Source organism: Psittacula echo (genome assembly GCF_963264785.1).
Source record: "Psittacula echo genome assembly, chromosome: 1".
Lineage (NCBI taxonomy): Eukaryota > Metazoa > Chordata > Aves > Psittaciformes > Psittacidae > Psittacula > Psittacula echo.
Genome location: NC_137735.1, coordinates 58,563,932 through 58,581,683, shown reverse-complemented (window position 1 = coordinate 58,581,683; position 17,752 = coordinate 58,563,932). Strand labels below are relative to the sequence as shown.

Below are 17,752 nucleotides of genomic sequence, written 5' to 3'. Positions count from 1 at the left end.
GTTGGCCAGCGGGGATTATATGCACCTATGGTTGAGTGGGACTGAGCTTATTTTCTGTAAATATGGGTTGGTTCAGCAGGAATAGTGAAGCTCAGTGCTGCAGCCACAGCAGCCTACCTGTATAAATAAATGTGGGTAGTGAGGGAGTCACTGGAGTTGTAGGGTTTACACTGTGTTTCACAGTCTGGAAGCATGTCTGAATTAACTAGTTCCTGAAACCAAGGGCAGGTGGGCAGGCTGTTCTGGAAGTGTCTGAAGAGGACTGCTAAACCCATAGCTATCTCCTGTGCTCAGCACAACAGTGGCTGTGGCTGCTTTGCTACTGGGTTGGGAATGAGAAAGCTATGAGCAAACTGTGTTGGCTCCACAGCCCATCCACGCAAATGAGAAGATGTTTTTGTTGACTCAAGCATTCTCTGGAGCTCGTTGTTCCTTGAATGCTTGCATTTGAAGCAGGTTGACCTACAGAAAGATACTGTAGTTCCACAGGAGTTTTGCTGATCAAAATCTGCTGTTTATGCTGTGAAAAAAGCTTGAGCCTCATGTTCTGCACACCCGTCTGTGCATGTGTTTAGTCTCTTCTCGTTCAGATTTCTTCTCCTTATAAACGGGTAGACTCTTCTGTCCCTTCCTACCTGCCCTCTCCGCCTCAGGCCATTATTCCCACTGTCACAGGAGAAAACCCAGGAATGACAGAAGGAGCGGTGTGCCCTGGCTTGTGTCTAGCGATGGAGAAAGGTTGGTTTATTATTGTGGTGATGGCAAGATCCATGATGCTCCACCTGAAGAGGGTGACCTCAGATCATGCCACCCACCTATGTTCATGGATGCCAAGGGGCAGGTATTGAAGTTTAGCTGCTGTAGCGAGGAGAAACCTGCTTGCAGACGCTTCACACTTGTGCAGGGGATCTCAGTTTTGCTAAGTTCCTGCTGCATAAATTGTTTGAATGTGGCTGCTCTAATTAAATTTCATGTGGAAGATTTCAGGACTACCCTTGCCTATTCATACTTAAGTATTATTGGAAAAAGGGGTTCTTGTTCAAGTCTGCAGGTAATGCCATGTAGATCTATGGCATAAGATTGACAACGAATGGCTCTCTTATTATTCAGATGATATAGGCTACATTACTGAAGACAGGATTTAAAACTATTTCAGAGCTATTTTTACACATTCTTTCAGTATTTTAGGGAAACTGAACTACTACCAGATAGGGCATTAACTGTTGAGCAAAGCAATGCAAATGAAACTAGGCAATAACGTGCTTGCCCAAAATGCAGGGAAGGGAAACTTCTTCTTTTGCCTCCCTACAGATTTCACTAGATTTTTAGGCCAGAGCACACAAACAGCAGTGGGACTCATATTTTCCCCTTTTCCTTTAAAAGCAATGGGGTTAAAAGAAGGAAGGGTCAGAATATTGCCAGTATCTTATTGCACACAGGGAGCTTAGTGGGAATCAGTCTCCTGGCTAAATAAGGAGTCTAAAGGAGCTATAATAAGGCTGGATTACAAAATGAGTATTTCTTATTTCCTCCTTGAGCGCTACAGTCAAGATCACTTAGAATATTTAGGAAGCTAATATGTGCATTACAATTACTGAGAGCAGCCTCAAATCTGATTTCTTCCCTTTTTAATAGCAGTCTGTCCTGGAACTGCAGTTCCAGTAGATATGAATCTTCACTTGTGTCCTTATTGTACAGGTACACGGTGTCTTTGTTGTGCCATGCAGGCAAGCCAGAGAGAAGCAGCAAGCAACCGGGGGGCTCTGGTGGGCACAGGAATCCCTCCCCATCCTGCTTTGAGCAAGGCCTATGACCGGGCTTGCTAGGGAAAGGCTGATACTGGTGAGCAAAAGGGGAGAATGGACCCAGTCCTTCAGGGTCCAGGGAGTTGGGGTTTCAGGGCCAGCATTTACAGTATGCAGCAATAAGTTGCAAAAAGAATACGTAGCCTTCCTGACTCATTAATGCACACAAAGCTTTGCACTTCACAGGGCACAGCTGTGACACACTGTTATTGCGCTATGGTGTATGCACTATTTCAAAGTTGTCTGGTTCATGGAGCTAGGATAAAACTCTCTCGATAATCTGAGATCTCTGGAGATTAGGACATATTTTTTTCCTGTTGGTTCAGACAGGCATATCTATCTCGCATCCTTACTCAACTGGGTGATGTCTCTAGGCGTAACTGCAGCACATCCAAAAACCTCACCCTGCTTATTTTCCCAGTGGAAAGTTCATTTATGAAATCCTGGTTTGGGAAATAGTCAAATGACTGGGGATTGTGTAATTTTATTTGTAATATTTGTAGCCTAATATAGATGTCTCCTATGGCTATTTTGCTCGTGATTCAGTTTTAATCAGTGCTAATGTATGTCTCCAGCTTCTTTCACTCAACCAGAAAAAGTTGCTAACACACAGCCTGCTTTTTCAGGTAGCGGAGAATCAATGCATGGTCATCAAGTAGCCTGTAGATTGTGTCTTATAACATAGAGCTTATTCAGAGCATACAATTAGATTATCTTTTTGAGCAACTCACTACTGCCCTGAAATAAGCAGTGAGGTAACAGCAATGTTGCTAGTTCATAAAACATTATGACAAGTTTGATGGAATTTGGTGATAGAGCATTCAGCTGATGGCATCCTTCCATTACTGAAAATAACCTTTACTTTTTACTTAAAAACCAAAAAAGTCCAAACCAAAATGGTTGTAGTTCTTATTTCTCCAGAGAAGGAGCTGGGCTTATGATCCAAGGGTATCCAAAAATCTCTGCTCATGTATGTGTGCATGGGAAACTCTAAGCCTGTCTCAATGTAGCTGAATGTAGGGTTTTTTTTTGTTGGTAATACTATCTGTCTCACAGGGAAGAGAAGAAGCCAGCTCTATTTATAGTTCAGATTCACTGTCAAATGCTGTCTTTCACAACAGCTTTATAAATGGTGCAGGACAGATTCTCAGCTGGCACGAGCAAGCGGAGGAAGAGAAGTTGTGCCAATTCGCGTTAGTCGAGAGAGCTAGCAAAATCATCATGAGGGGCGGGCAGCACTTCAGAAACACTCAGCAGCACTTTGCTGAACACTGTGACACACGTCTGCAAGTACAAGCATTACTGTAGATGGCATTTAGTCCTGTACCGCGCCTCCAGGAAAGGCAAACAGCCCCTGTGCACCACCCCTGTTGCAATGTCCTGTGTCCTGTGAGTAACTGGGGCTGGCAGAGCCCACAGAGATGGTGAAAAATACTGGACATGGAGAATACACTTCATGACAGGTAGACTCAGGAGTTAGGCTGCTGATGCCATAATGTTTTATAAATTCATCCTAAAATTAACTCAGAATGGCCACCCTTGTGCTCAGCGGGAAAACGTGTAGGTGTGCAAAACTAAAGTTATACCATGACAGGAGTAGCTTACCTTGGCTTTTCAACCCAGTAGCTAAATAATGCAGTAACATCCTTGAAAGTGCTTCAGTTACATAGGAATCTAATGGCAGTTTTACACATAGGTAGATGTTGGTAGGGGTTCAGAGCCCTGGGTGACCATCTCAGACTTTTTTCTACTCCCTCTAACCTACCACAAATAGGACTTGGAGCTTCAGCACAAAACAGTTAGTTAAGACAAGTAGAAGAGCTGTGTGGGAGAGTAAGAGAAAATCACTTCTTGAAAATAGACTTGAGGAATGAATCTTTGCCAAATGAATGGAAGATTTGAGGTCTTTTTTCTGCTTGCCATGTCTTGAGTCAAAGGAGATGGAATCAGTGGGAAATACTGTGAATGCCACATTCCTGTCTTGCTAGCATCCTTGTGGTTCATCTGCTTAGTCACCCAGCTGTAGGAGACATCAGTTAATTGCAGGAGGTCTCAAAGCAAAGTCTCTAATCTAGCAATGTCTTTTTATGTTTTTTATTGTGTTGTTTCTATCTTACTCTCCTGTTGGGACTTGTCTTCTATCAATGAACTCTTCCTAGTCCCAGGGATGGCTGATTGCACATGTTCGTGGTAATGTCTTGAAGCTGATGTATGGAGCTCATGAGTCAGAGGCATTCATTGTGAACTTTTGGCAGTTTTGTGGTGGGACAGGCCACCATTGGCATAGGAAGTGCTGGTACCACAAGTCCCTAGGACTGGACCTACTGAGCAAATCCAGAAGCTGAAGGAGCCCTCTGAAGAGCTATGATGGTGGTAGATCAGTTGCACACCACTGCCAGTCTGCTGGCTGTTGGTAGCCAGTTGCAGGCATTTGGGCTGGGAGATGCCATTACCCCTTCAAGCTGAATGTTTGTCAGGTTGAATGTGATTTACAGGTAGAGGAGAATGTCTCTCTGGTATAGGTAACCAGTAGTGCAGATACCCCCAAGTGAAAATGCATTTAATAGCCTTTTTGCCTTCCAAGCACATATGGATCCACTGCTCCTCTGCTTTCTTTTCCTACAGGGAAGGTAGCAGAAATGCTGCCTCTGTGGGCATCCGTGTCATCTCTTCTGATCTGTTGGGCAGCATCAGCCACTCGGATTCTCTGAGCCTGAGTGTAAGGGAGCTGAGCTTTGCCTTGTCTTGCCTTCCATTACCACAAATAAGAAAATAACCTTTTCTTCAAGGATTAAGTTTAGCTGATTCACAGAGGTGTAGCATTTGCAAATAATTAAAACTGGATTTTAGTATAAAAGAGCATAGTTTGCTGCTATAGTTTTTTAAGCCTTTTCTGTCTTCCCATTTACATTAGGACTGACAAATATCCATTCATAATCTCTTCAGAACAGTTAGGAATCCAAATGTACCTGTTATTTTCAACAGGGAGATTGTCCCATGTCATACAGCACTAAAAGAAGGGATGATCGGTTTTCACTTGAGCTGATCAGTGTTTTAGTTGCCTTTATTCATCCTTCTGCATTCATCAGTTGAATTACCTTTCTTTTCCTATGCAAAGTAAGGCATTTAAATGTGCAAATAATTTAATCCACAGCTGAAAACACTGCCAAAGAAGTTGCAGGTCAACTTTAAAATATTAGAAATGCTTCAATCAAGAATTCCTTCTTCCTTGAAGGTAAAATAAGTCTTGCATTTAGGCACTAAGGACTTTTTGTGTAACATCCTTTCTCTCATGCAAAAGCTCAACAAGTAAATGCATACTCAGGCACAGTATCAGACCAGAATTTTAAAGTCATTTTTGCTAGTGGAAATCACTCTTTATTTAGTATTTAGTTCTTTATCATACTACTCAGTGTCTTCAAACCCACTGGATTATATTATCTATGTTATCTCACTAATTTATTTTCATCATCTTTCTCAACCGTAAATCATTCTCTTCCTTTTTATATCAAAGGGCATATTCAAGTATTTTCATTTGCCTTGAAGCTTGAATGTTGTTGTGTCTTACTTTGCAGGACCTCTTCTCAGGGTTCAGAGCTCGATTTCTCAAGGACCATAAGAAAGGAGGGTCTTGTGTTGCTTAGATGAGCCGAGCTTTGCAATGCTGAGGACCCTCATCTCTTGACAATTAGCTCTCAGCCCTTAGCATCTTGTATCTAGTGGAGATGGGATTCAAGTAAATTATTAACTGTCAGTTATGATGGGTTGGTTTGCACAATATATGATGTTAGAACTGGCCCTTACTCCATCTGTGTGCTTTGGAGCGAGACCAGGAAGCTGGTCCTGGCTGCAGGGCAAGCATAGCTGTCAGTCCTGCCTGCAGTGCTTGCTGTGACCATCTCTCCTTATCGTTTTACAAAGAGGGGAGCTTCCTGCTGGTTTCAGACTTTTTGAATTACATTGGACAGGTTTGCTCTGCTCTTCTTACGCTGATTTAGACCTAAGTGCAGCACTACCTCATTTCTTACACTTTTGTGGTTGAGGATAAATGCTGCTCAGCAGGGCAAGCAGCTACTCAATTTAGGAAAAGAACTGCAAAAAGAAAAAGGGAATGTTGAAGTTCTTAACTCCTTTTTTAGTATTTAAGCCTCTAAAGTAACTGGATACCAGCTTTCATGTTTTTCTTCTAACACTTATATCTAGAAGCTTGATGCTTTTTCAGAATAAACAGAGTCAGAAGTTTCACTCCAGGCACTGGAGATTCCAGCCACAAATATCAAGTGACCTGCATTAGGAGTGGGGACTTCGATGTTGCTGATTTCCAGTGTTTCTTTAGATAGCAGCAGCAAGGTAGAAAAACAGGCTTACACCAGCAATGTGTCACCAAGGAGTTCTCTCTGGTCCAGTCTGACTAGCTCTACAATGTGTTTGAAGTGGTCTAAGTCACCTTCCCAGCTGCATTCTGATCATATCTCCAAACATTAGAGGTTGTCAGACTAGATTATATTTGTGTCTTCTTGTCTGCAATGGTAATTTTGTTTATTAATTTCCTTCTTCGACAAAAAGAGCTAATTTAATACTCGAATTTTAAAGATGTAGAACTCTCAAATTGCTATATTTTAATATAACTTCAAGTTAGTACTGAAAATACTGGTGTTTGTCCCAGAACAGACCTAATGAGGTATTACTGACTGTCATTTCAGGAAATGATTTGTAAAAGAGAAATTCCTCTCAGCATTTGCTGTAGTGGTCAGTGATGAAGTGACAACTGAAACAGCAACATGATAAGAGTCCCCTGCCTTTCCGAGCAAGAAAGGGTGCCTGTAAGGTCAAGTCAGAGCAGTGCTGCACATGCAATGAAGAAAAATCATACAGAAAATAAGAGATTTCTTCTAAGGCAGTTATCTGCAGTTTTATAACTTGGGTGGTGCTTTTCTGTTTCTCCAGCAATGCAATCGGTCCCCTTGTTGCGCTCTGGCTTATCTATGAGCAAGGTGGTGTAATGCAAGAAGCGTCAACTCCCATCTGGCTGCTGTTTTATGGAGGTGTTGGGATCTGTGTGGGTCTCTGGGTCTGGGGTAGAAGAGTTATCCAGACCATGGGTAAAGACCTCACTCCAATCACACCATCAAGGTAGGTGCACAGTTGTCATTACGGTTGTGTGAATTTTTTGTGTGAACCAATCTGAGAAGTTACTTTGCGTGTGAACCAATCTGAGAAGTTGCTACCCCAGTGTTTATAATGCAGTTTTCTGGATTTGCTGTGCTTTGATTTTAATGATAACTGGCTTTGACTTCTCTGTCTTTCTAAAAAATGAACGAAAGAGAAAAAGGAAAGAGAGTGAAGGAACGCAAAGAAAAGCAAGAGAAAGAAAGAGAGAAAAGGAAAAAAGATAACCCTGTAAACTAATACTGGATGTGTTTGAGGTGTAGAGGTCTACGTGAACAGTCTCTTGCTGATGACCTAATTAATGAAGCAGGAGGTGCATTTGGAAATGGCAAGATCACAGTGGCTTTCCCAGTGTGCCTCAGACTATTAAAACCATATATATTTATTACAGTAATTTTCATCCTTAATGCATACTCGACCTCTGCTGGTGCTTAACTGAATTACTAATCAGGCATGATTCACCACAGTGTAGAGTAGCAAAAGTCCATGATGCAATGAGCCGTGCAGCCAGGTTACTACAGATGACTAGCCTGTGCCATTCCCATTATTCAGCCCTTCCTTGTTCTCTTAACTTATTCCTGTGACAAAAATCAGTTGGAGATAAAACAGTCGAAAGAAGAAACGGGTAAGGCTTTGGCACACTGCAAGGTATCAGTCCAAGCTGATGCAAAGAGTGATTGTGAAGTGTTTTCTTATGCTTCCCGCAGTGGATTCACTATTGAGTTGGCTTCGGCGTTCACAGTTGTGGTAGCTTCCAATGTTGGACTTCCTGTCAGTACTACACACTGCAAGGTATGCCTTTGCCCAGCGACTGCAGTCAAGGCAGTCTGGACTATTCATCTTAAAATTGTGCTGCTTGAGCCAGTGGATAATGGCCCGGCGAGGGGAAAACAGCCACTCACGGAGGACTGTTAGGCAGAGGTGCCTCAGTGCCACTGGAAAATAATCAGGCTTCCAAAAAACACATTGGAGTTGTCACGGTAAAGTTGCTGCAGTCGAGCACAGTGTGAACTCCATAGCTGTGTTTAAAGGAAAACAGCACTTACAAAAATGCGACCTAATTTTAAAGCAAACTGATTACAACGTAAAACCTGGTTTCCTCTGACGGTGCCATTTGAACCTGGTTGGGTGGCGTTTCTCCTTGTTCAGGGGCTGCGCACCATTCATCATGTATACTTCACTTTCTTGATAAGTGCATGGCATGGGATTTCCTGCATATAACTCTTTTACTACAGGTTTTCCATCTGTCTTTTTTTTTTATTTTTTTTTATTTCTTCACAGTGGATTTTGCATTGAAGTAATGTGTGCGCTAACGGTACTTGTAGCCTCAAATGTGGGTATTCCAATAAGCTCCACCCATTGCAAGGTATTGGAGTTTGCAGTGATCACATCAGTAAATCACATCACTAGGACAAACCATAACAAAATACAAGAGATACCAATTGTTGCAGGCTGCCTTCAGTATGCGATGTGCCGTGCAGACAGCAATGGCAAAGTAACAATGACCACTTTTAAAGCCAGTACAGACAGCTAAGCAAAGTCAGCATTAGAAGTAATTGCACAAAAGTCTGGAACATCTTTCACCCTTTCATAATTGTATCGAACTAATATAGACATATTAAAATAACGTAGATTTGTAGTTTGTGTGTCCCAGTTATGTGTATTTTAGAGCCACCTATATGAAAAAAACCCCACTGCTACATCATTAAGCTAACATTTTAATGTCTCTCTTCTTTTAAACCAACCTGTCCTCACTTTTGTGCATTATAAGACAGAATCTGGCCCTTGTAATTAGTTCTTTGAACAAGGTTCTTGGCTTTAAAAAGAAAACAAAACCAAAACACTGACCAGTTTGAAGTATAGGTATAGGCTGGGTAATGAGCAGAATTTAATGGTGTCGTATGATACGCTGTGTGAAAATACATTTATAGTGCTTGTAGGCAACAGGGAGCATGTGGACATTTACACTGCTGGAAGAACATAGTGGGAATTTGGAATTTTGTTCCCCAGGAAATTCCCATGTCAAATCCCATCTTTCTTTCCTTTGCTTCCCCATGGACTCCCAAGCTCTTGGAAGCACAGAGCTGTCTGTACCCCATACCTGCTGGCAGGGTGAGCAGAAGGCCCTCTGAAATCAGAGACCCCAGAGTGGCAAAGCCCCTCTGCTTTGGCCCCTACCAGAGCCAGATCCTGCAGGATTCACTGCTGCATCCTGGGGACCGTGGAACCCTTCCAGCTCTGGCTGGGGCTGGGGCAGGCAGGTTTTGGGGGCTAACTGCTCCATGGCATGGCATGCGGGCTGGCAAGAAGTCAGGCATCCTTGCCTGTGACATTGACCTGGTTTCCAGTGAAAGAGTCAATGAAATCCACACATCCTGCAAAACGCCCCAAGTTGGTTCAATTGGCCTTTTTCTAGTGAAAACAATTTCTTCAGAAAGCCTTCCTCTATTGCAAAATCATTTCTTTCTTCTGCTGTAGAGCTCTTTGAGAAGCAGCCAAGGCTGAGCTGCTCTGAAAGGCTGTTCAGATTTCCTGGCATTGGCCGAACTCTGGTTCCACTGAATCAAGTAGGGAGGGGAAAAATAATAACAATGTGATCCATTTCTAAAAATGCTAGCCTGAAACCGGCTCCCTTAAAGCTGACTGGTATATCAAATGCATGAAGAAGAATTTGCCAGGGAGAATAATACAGCTTTGATTATCCCAGTTGTGTGCCCGAAGCACTTCTAGCCAACCGCTGTAAAAGAGAAAATACACTTTGGTGCAGACAAATAGACTGAAGTTAAAAAGAAAAGGTCTTGGAAGCCATAAGCTAACGAGAGTGTGGCATTAGGAGGCATTCACTGATTCACTACAGTTAAAAGCTTGGTCTTTTCTAACTGTGGAACAAAATAATTCTCTTTAAAAAATACTTCCATAAAAGCAGGTAATGTGATTAGTCTGTGTCTGCTCCCTGTAGTTTACTATCTCTCATTATATGGATCATTCTTAATGGGAAGACCCACTTTGCAATAGGATTAGGCTGTTCCAGGGTGTCACATTATTATAACTGACTCTCTATTTCAGCAAAATGAGATCCTGAGGTGAAAGATCCAAAGTGATCAACATAAGATAAAAAGCAAACACCTATAACAGATGTGTTCCTTGTTTTCTTGAGGGGCCTCATGGAGGAATAAAAGAACTATTCAATAACACTAGTCAATGGAACATGTAGCAATTAGATAAACCGATGGCAAAGAAGGAGCAGTGTGAAACACCTTAGGGGGAGAGAGACCTTTTCGAGGTGAAACAATAGACTGTAATGAAAATGACCAGTTTGACCACATATAAAGGAAAGCTCTAAGCAGCAGCTTTCGGGTCTTGGAGCAGATGTGGTAGCAAACAGGAAATTGATAGCAGGAAGAAAAGCAGTAGCTTCTGAGACAGTTTCTTCAAGTCCTCTGATATCAGGAGTTGCATTCGGTCCTAAATCAGAGGCTTTGCTCTACATTAGGTAGTCACTGCCTGATACGCCTGTTCTAAGTCTACAGCCCAGCAGCTCTTCCATGCTCCGTGCTGCTGAGAGCCTGAACTGCACCTTTATCCTTGCCACTAGTCAAAGGGGAGAGGAAAGTCCCTCTGAAAGCCTCCAAGTCAAGAGAGCCTGAGGGAAAGACCTAATCTTTTGAGCCTCTAAAGGAATTTGTGAGTCTTAACACAGTAGCCGAATTGCTTTGCCTGCAACCTTTCAACTTCCCTTAGGATTTAGCACTAAAAAGCCAGTGTAGTGTGAGTGCATACCTTGTCTTTCTGCTGCTAGGTAGGCAAATAATAATAATGAATCTTACACACAGAAGCTGTTATTTATTCTAAGGTGAATGAGACGTTGAAACAAACAGGCATTTCTCAGCTGTAACAGATGGAATGTGTTCACATATAGATAAGATTAGAGTGCAGGAGTTAAATGCTTTTTCTGTGCAAAAGTGACTTTGCTGAGGTCATACTGTGAGCTCTGATTTGCTATTAAGATTTTGGGGTTTTGAAAAATATTCTCTGTGTTGCTGTGATGGAATTATCATGTTTGTGTATTGTCATGATGTGCCATTGCACAGGAACAAGAGGGCCAGAAGCATTTCTATAATGCTTTAAGCAGGGCATACTGAAGGCAAACTGCACTGGTTTCAAACAAATCTCGAAGTAGCTGTCATCTGAAATTCTGCAGATGGTGTAGTGTCCCTACACCCGAGTCTTAGCAACTCTCCTAACCTAGTTCATCAAAATCACTATTAATAAACTAAACTCTAATAATGTGTAAAACAGATTACCAATGCCATCATTGCTGATACCTTTTAAATTTCAGGAAGGACTCAGAGACTATCGTACGTAGACTGCACGCTCGCTCAATGAGCAATGCTTCTTGTTGCAAGCATGACAGATGGATGCTAAGGACATGCCAAATGTAAAACACAGCCTAACAGCTGAGCTGCTGAAAAACCAAATGCTGTTTCCTCAGTTTAACTCTGGTAGAGTCAGAAGTGTGGGGTTCCTCTTACCTGGGCACCACTTACACCTCCTAAATACAGAACAGCATACTGTCCACTCAGGGAGGTATTCAGATTAAATATTATTTAACAGATTTCCCTATTGGATCAAGCTTTATACTGAGGCCTTTTCAGCCCTAGAATATCAAGTTTAGTTTTCCCTTCCACAGATAACTCTTTTCTCCAAAAAGAAATGTTAAGCAGTAGTTAGAAGTTAAATAGGCGTTAACAAAAGATATGGATTTGATATCCCCATCCTAGCTCTCCCTGCTACCCTGATCTCCCAGCATTTATCGCTTTCCTGGCTCTGCACCTGGAGAAGAGCCATCTTCTAATCTATAGGCAGGGACTGATACTCCCATTAAGAAAACAAGCAGGGAAGAGGAGGCAGGGATGGCATTTCAGGGAGCACAGCCTCAGCTGTGTCTTGGAGTTTCATTCAGAACAGGATATTCCTTCCACATTTCTTGCTGCTTTATCGTGTGCTTTCAACAGACTTGCACTGATGTACATGTTTTTGTTAACAGCATGGAGGGCCTCTTCCAGGGCAGAAAGAAAATGCAGCTTTTCTGATGTTTTTGCATCATTTTTCACCAGAAATGTTTTTAGCAGTCCAGTTCTTTCTTAAAAAAAATAATATTCTCAGTTTATAACTGAGCTTATTAACTGAAAATACATATGAAGAGAGAAAAAGTTGTAGCTTTCCCCATGCTGCAGTGTGTTTTGTCTTCAAAAGCACTGACCTCTTGATGTTTGTGCTGTTTGCGTGTCCCATAGCATCAGGCTCATGTCTCTGTGCACAGGGAGGATTTTAGCTCTTGGTGCTTTGCTTGGCTGCCTGGCCCAGAAGGGCTGGTTTTCTCAGAGGGTTTGGACTGAGGAGCTTGATGTAGGGCAGCTGTACTGGGTCTAACCTTGCACAGTCTGTCTGCTCCCTGCCAGGTTACCATCTCTGTTACAGGGTGGACTCAGCTGCTTATATTGCTGTTGCTGTCCTGTTTATAGCCTGCAGTGTTGAAATAGTAGGTTCAGCACCTGGTGGGTGAACAGGCAGGACAACCCAAAACTGCAAGAGGGCAGGCATGTGGGACAGGAGCTACACTAACTAACCCGATCTCCAGCAGAGCCTTAAAAGCAACTTTCCCTTTGTTCTCATGATTTAGACCACAGTCTGGACAAACTTGGAGGATGCTTACCCTCTCCCCTGCAGACTAAGTCAGGTGCTGGGTGAGCGGAGGGCTGCCTGGGTTGCACTCTTGGCTGACCCAGGAGCCAGTGGGACAGAGAAAAACACACAAACTTATTTAGTGTCCTTTGGCTGACCCCAAGACCCATGAAAGACAGGAGGTCATTGAAAAATAAAGGTTGAAGCATCCTGGAAGTATCGCCATCCTGCCACCCCACCAGAACAGAGCCACCGTTGTCAGCAGCAGCAGCTCTTTTATCTCGGAGTATCGCTTGGTATCAGCTGACTGGCATTGGTGTGGCTGTAGGCACATTACGGGCTCTTGGACCTACTCCTCACATCTTGTCTCTCCCTCTCTCTTCCCTGCGGTTCCAAGGTCGGCTCCGTGGTGGCCGTTGGCTGGATCCGCTCCAAGAAAGCCGTCGACTGGCGCCTCTTCCGCAACATCTTCCTGGCGTGGTTTGTGACTGTGCCGGTGGCCGGCTTGTTCAGCGCTGGGGTGATGGCACTGCTGATGTACGGGATCCTGCCTTACATCTGAAGAGCCTCCTCCGCTGAGAAAAGGGGAAACGGCCAAGCTACTACCAAGGGGAGAAGCGTTCCCGTGAAAGAACCGATCGGAGAGGATCCATCTTCCATATCTTAACTTCTTATCTACTGTACATAACAATGTGTCATATTGGTGACATGGTGATGTGGTGCCATTTCTTATATATTAAAGAAATATATATATACATATAGTAGGTAACAATACCTAAGTTATATTATCAGTGGGGTGAAAATAATTGCCTAGAATTTAATATTTAGTAAAATTTGTACATAGTGTATCATTTCAGTGGCAATTTTTTAATCTTTTGGAGAAGAGTATGGATTAGGAAATGTTTCTTGTCCATTTGATATAAGAAGAAGCGAGGTACAGGACTGCGTAACACATGAATTTTTTTAAAGCTATTAAGATACTGGAACAAAATAAAATGTGCAGAAGTGCTTTTCATAAAATAACTTTGTTCATGTTATATTGATCTTTGTGTATCATAGTGTGATGGTTATGGCTGTGTAAATACTTACCAATGGTAACTTTTAAATGGTGCATTTCCCTTATATATTTTGGATAAGAAAGTTTAGGAAGTACCAAAGAAGCAGGGGAATAGCTTGCCGATACTATGTTGTCTACACATGTGGGCGTGTGTTGTGTTTCCCCACCTCTAACTCAACGTTGTATTCACCAAGCTCCCGCCAGTGAGGCGGGGATAGTACTGTTCATGTCTTAATGTAACTTAAAATGAAACAAAGCAAAAAGCGCACACGAAAATACTTAGTTCTTGTTACTTAGTAGGCAAACCACAGTTCTCCACGCTAGCTGATAGTAGACTGACTTCATTTTGTGGGTTGAATTTGAAGTATCTCACTGCTCACCTTCTACCCTTCCTCTTCAAGTCTCAGCTCCTGGTTGCACTGCTATCAATTCCAGTGGGAGAACAGACCCTCAGTCTCCCGTCTTTCTGTCCATCCAGCCACAACCACACACTCTCAGGTACAGGAGTGGGACAGTGGGATGCATGGCAGCACCATGTAGAGAAGCAATGGGCAGCAGCAAGTAGGAACTGGGCTTAGCCCTGGTTTTACAGTTGAAGGTATGGGCGCCCGCAGGAGTGCTGCCCCACATAGGGGTTGATGTGAGGAGCATGGCAAGGATGTGAGCAGATGCTGGGTTCCCTAGGCTGACTCCCATCCCATGCCACAGCCTGCCAGCCTCCTGCCATGCTGCCGACTGAGAGGAGGGAACGGAAGCCTGGATCTGCATGAATGGAGGTTGTTGTGTAGTAACCGGCATTTGGGATGAGATTTTGTCACGGCAGCTCAGGGGAAAATGGCTAGCTACACTCCCTGCACAGCTTTGGAAAGCACAAGGTTACTGTTTTGTGGGTGGGAGGCAAAGGGCAAGGGGTGCCCGGAGGAGATTGGGAATCTATTACTGTTTCAATGCTGCTAAAATTTTGATAAAATGTTCTTGGTACTCCATTGTGACTTTTCCATTGGTCATTCATACTAAATTTATAATAAAAAGATAAACGGCCCCTATCACTGTTTGCCTTTTGAGTTTTTTGAGCGTGTCTCAGTCATGCCAGCTGTAATGGGAAGGCTCCATGGGCAGCTAAAACCTACTCCTTGGCATCCACCACCTTTTGTCCTTTGTCCACTGTGGATGAAACTGCTCTGTGCAGCACTGACAAAAGCCCCCTTTTCTTCTTGCTGTCCCGGCGGCCCCAGCGCCCAGCCCTCGCTCTGCCTGGGGCTCGCCTCATGGCAAGTGTTGCGAGCTCTGTGGATCCTTCAGGTGTGTTCACCAGGCACTCGCTGGCTCCAGCTGCTCCCCTAAGTTCCTCTCTGGGTCCCTGTAAGCACCTCCACTGTGGCAGTACAGCAGCACTCAGTTTCCAACCCCTCTGAAACCCTAGAGCCATGGTATAAATAGCGTTAGCAAACATGTGGGGACTGATGAGCAGCAGCTGAGTGACCAGAGCAGCCCGTCAATGCACAATGACAACCTGGGACCTGTGGAACAGAATAGAAGGACTCACCCTATCTTAGCACTTGCATAAACAAATGCCTGCCCAGTGGCCCAGCAGCTTGCCACCTTGTTTTATCTACAGAGGCAAATCAGACTTCTCTTACTCCAGAGGCAGTGGGCTGTGCCAGATCCAGGGAGTATGTGATAAATCCCCAGCAAAGGCAGCTGGGGGTCTGTCAACACACACGTTGATGAATAAAACTGTTATGAGCGAAATGGCCAGCAAGGCAGCATCTCTAAAATAACCCCACCCTAAACACAGTGACCTTTAATCTGGATGGAGATGGAAAAGTTACTTTCTCCATGCCATAGAGGTGTCCTTTGCCACCCAGGGAATCAAAATCACCATAGCTGGTGAAATGCCCTGCAAAGATAGGCATGATGAAAATGGCCCTCACTCGGGCAGCAATCAAAATAGGTATAGGTATATTTATTACAAGTGAAAACTCTTTTAACTGAGGAACTGCAGTCTGAATTTCAGAAACCAAAGTGTCTACTGTGGCTCATGGACCACTGGTATATTCTTGACTGAAACCAGCCTCAGAAGAAGAGCCAGAGGGCAGGGTGTGAAGGTGCTAATAGATTGTTATCACCCTCATCAACTTTTCCTGGTGCCTCCAGTCTTCACCCCACTTACTTGCCAGATTTCTCAGCTTGCTCTGAGAGTTGCTTCATCCCTCCATGTTTGTCTGATGATCACTGAGTTGTTGTTGGACTTGTTCTGCCACCAACCCTGCTCTGCTTGTGGTGGTTGTCAGTGTGCCCCACACTGGTGAGGCTAACCCATGCATCCTGGTTTGTCCTCCATGGAGCAGCCCTGTTCTCCCAGCACCCTGCTGCTGGCCTCCTGCCTCCAAGGTAGCTGCCCTGTGCACTAGTGATGGGTCAGACTGGCTGAGCACCCCTTGGGGCACGGGGTCTGCCCATGCCACAGGTACTGAGACTGGTTTTGGTGTTGATAACTTAATGCTCCTTGCAGGGCTGTGTGTGGTGTGAGATCCCAGAAAACACAGCTGGGGAACGCACAGGGCAGGGCAACACAAAGGTACAGGGCCTTAGTTTGCAGTAGGGAGACTTGGGTTGCTTTGTGAGAGCTCCTAGCCCAAGGTTGGGGACCTGGGTGTACCCACACTGGAAGGTGCAGAGCAGGGGTTCTAAGATAAGCCACTGATACTGGAAAAGACTTGGATGGATAGCTTACTGGAAAAGACTTGGATGGATAGCTTTTTCAGGGAACAGGTAACCGAATAAGTCCTGTGCATTTCATGTGCTGGCTACTTCTCTAGGGAAGGCAACTGATCAGAAAAGGGTCTTTTGAAAGGTTTAAGGACCTCTGGTTTTGTGCTCTTCCTTTTGTTGAGCTTGCTTTAGTGGCATTAATGAGATGGCCTGATGGATCTGATGGAGCATTGATTCCATGTCCTGGGTGCCGAAAGAAAGTCAGAATTGGAGTAAGATTTTATTGCCACTGTGGAGCTTTGTAAGCCTCTTTCTTCTAAGCAGTAAAGCAAACCAGAAAGGAATTATAAAGAACAAATGCATGAACTGTGCTTTTTCCTGGTGAAGTTGTACAAATAACTAAATATCACACACAGCTTAATTTCTGATATCTTGGATCTTGGGAGAAAAATCAATTTCTGTTGCACTGAACTAAATTACATTTTCACACTGATTGACACAACCAGACTTTGCTTCTACTTGTCTTGCAAAAGTAACCATTATCTGAATTTAGTTCTTGAAACAGGCTGCTGAACTAGTGATGCTATTATAGACACTTTGTCTGGGGGTAACATTGGTCTGAAAGATCTTATATGCATATTGCATCTCTTGTTCAACTGAAGTTTTTTAAGAGGGTGTTATTTTTCCTAAGTGAAGCAGTATTTTTTAACTTGTACAAATATGCTGTGGTGATACCATTTTTTGTGTGAGGGGGTGAATGCAAGTAACAAAAACTTATTTCTATCCTTAACTGCAATCAGATTTTAAAACAAAGTTTTAAACCCAGTTGGTGCCTGGAAACCAAGCACAGCACATGCATGCGTTGCACGGTTCCTTGCATCTCCCCCAGCTGACACCAATCAGCCAGCTGCAGGAAGATGAGCCTCAAATCATGACTTCTTATCTGCTAGAAACCCCAGACTTGAGGATGTGACATCTGCTACTGCTTGGCAATGGTGCCACAGTGCAAATATCCACTGCAGATCATTATTCATTGCTGTGCTTCAGAGGGAGGAAAAGGAGTGGTAGGTGTCCAACTGATGGCCAGTCCTCTTCATTGCCAAGTTGCAGCCAGCTCCTGTATGAGATCTTCCAGCACAGCAGCATGGCACATGCCAATTCCTTTGTAGCTGCTGAGCCATTCACAGCAGAATTTGAGATGCTGCTAAAGAACAGGATCCTCATTTCTGATCTCTCATTGTAAGGGCAGTTGGGGTTTCCAGTCTCTGAAAGGCAATTCCACCAAACAGTCCATACCCCTCCTCCAGCACAAAGTGATAGG

General features: G+C 43.7%; 1 protein-coding gene across 2 annotated transcripts in view; it reads left to right on the top strand.

The window, feature by feature from the left end:
- Positions 1-14,664, top strand: part of SLC20A2 (solute carrier family 20 member 2) — a 33,060-nt gene extending 18,396 nt beyond the window's left edge. Inside the window, exons 8-10 of one of the 2 annotated variants that reach the window (XM_080627878.1) lie at positions 6,753-6,938; positions 7,682-7,766; positions 13,057-14,664. In XM_080627878.1, coding sequence (XP_080484004.1) covers positions 6,753-6,938; positions 7,682-7,766; positions 13,057-13,221 — 436 coding nt within the window. In that variant the 3' untranslated portion in view covers positions 13,222-14,664. Of the gene's footprint in view, positions 1-6,752; positions 6,939-7,681; positions 7,767-8,255; positions 8,544-13,056 lie in introns of those variants that run through there. The other variant, XM_080627879.1, reaches the window with a different exon arrangement.
- The last annotated feature ends 3,088 nt before the right edge of the window (positions 14,665-17,752 follow it).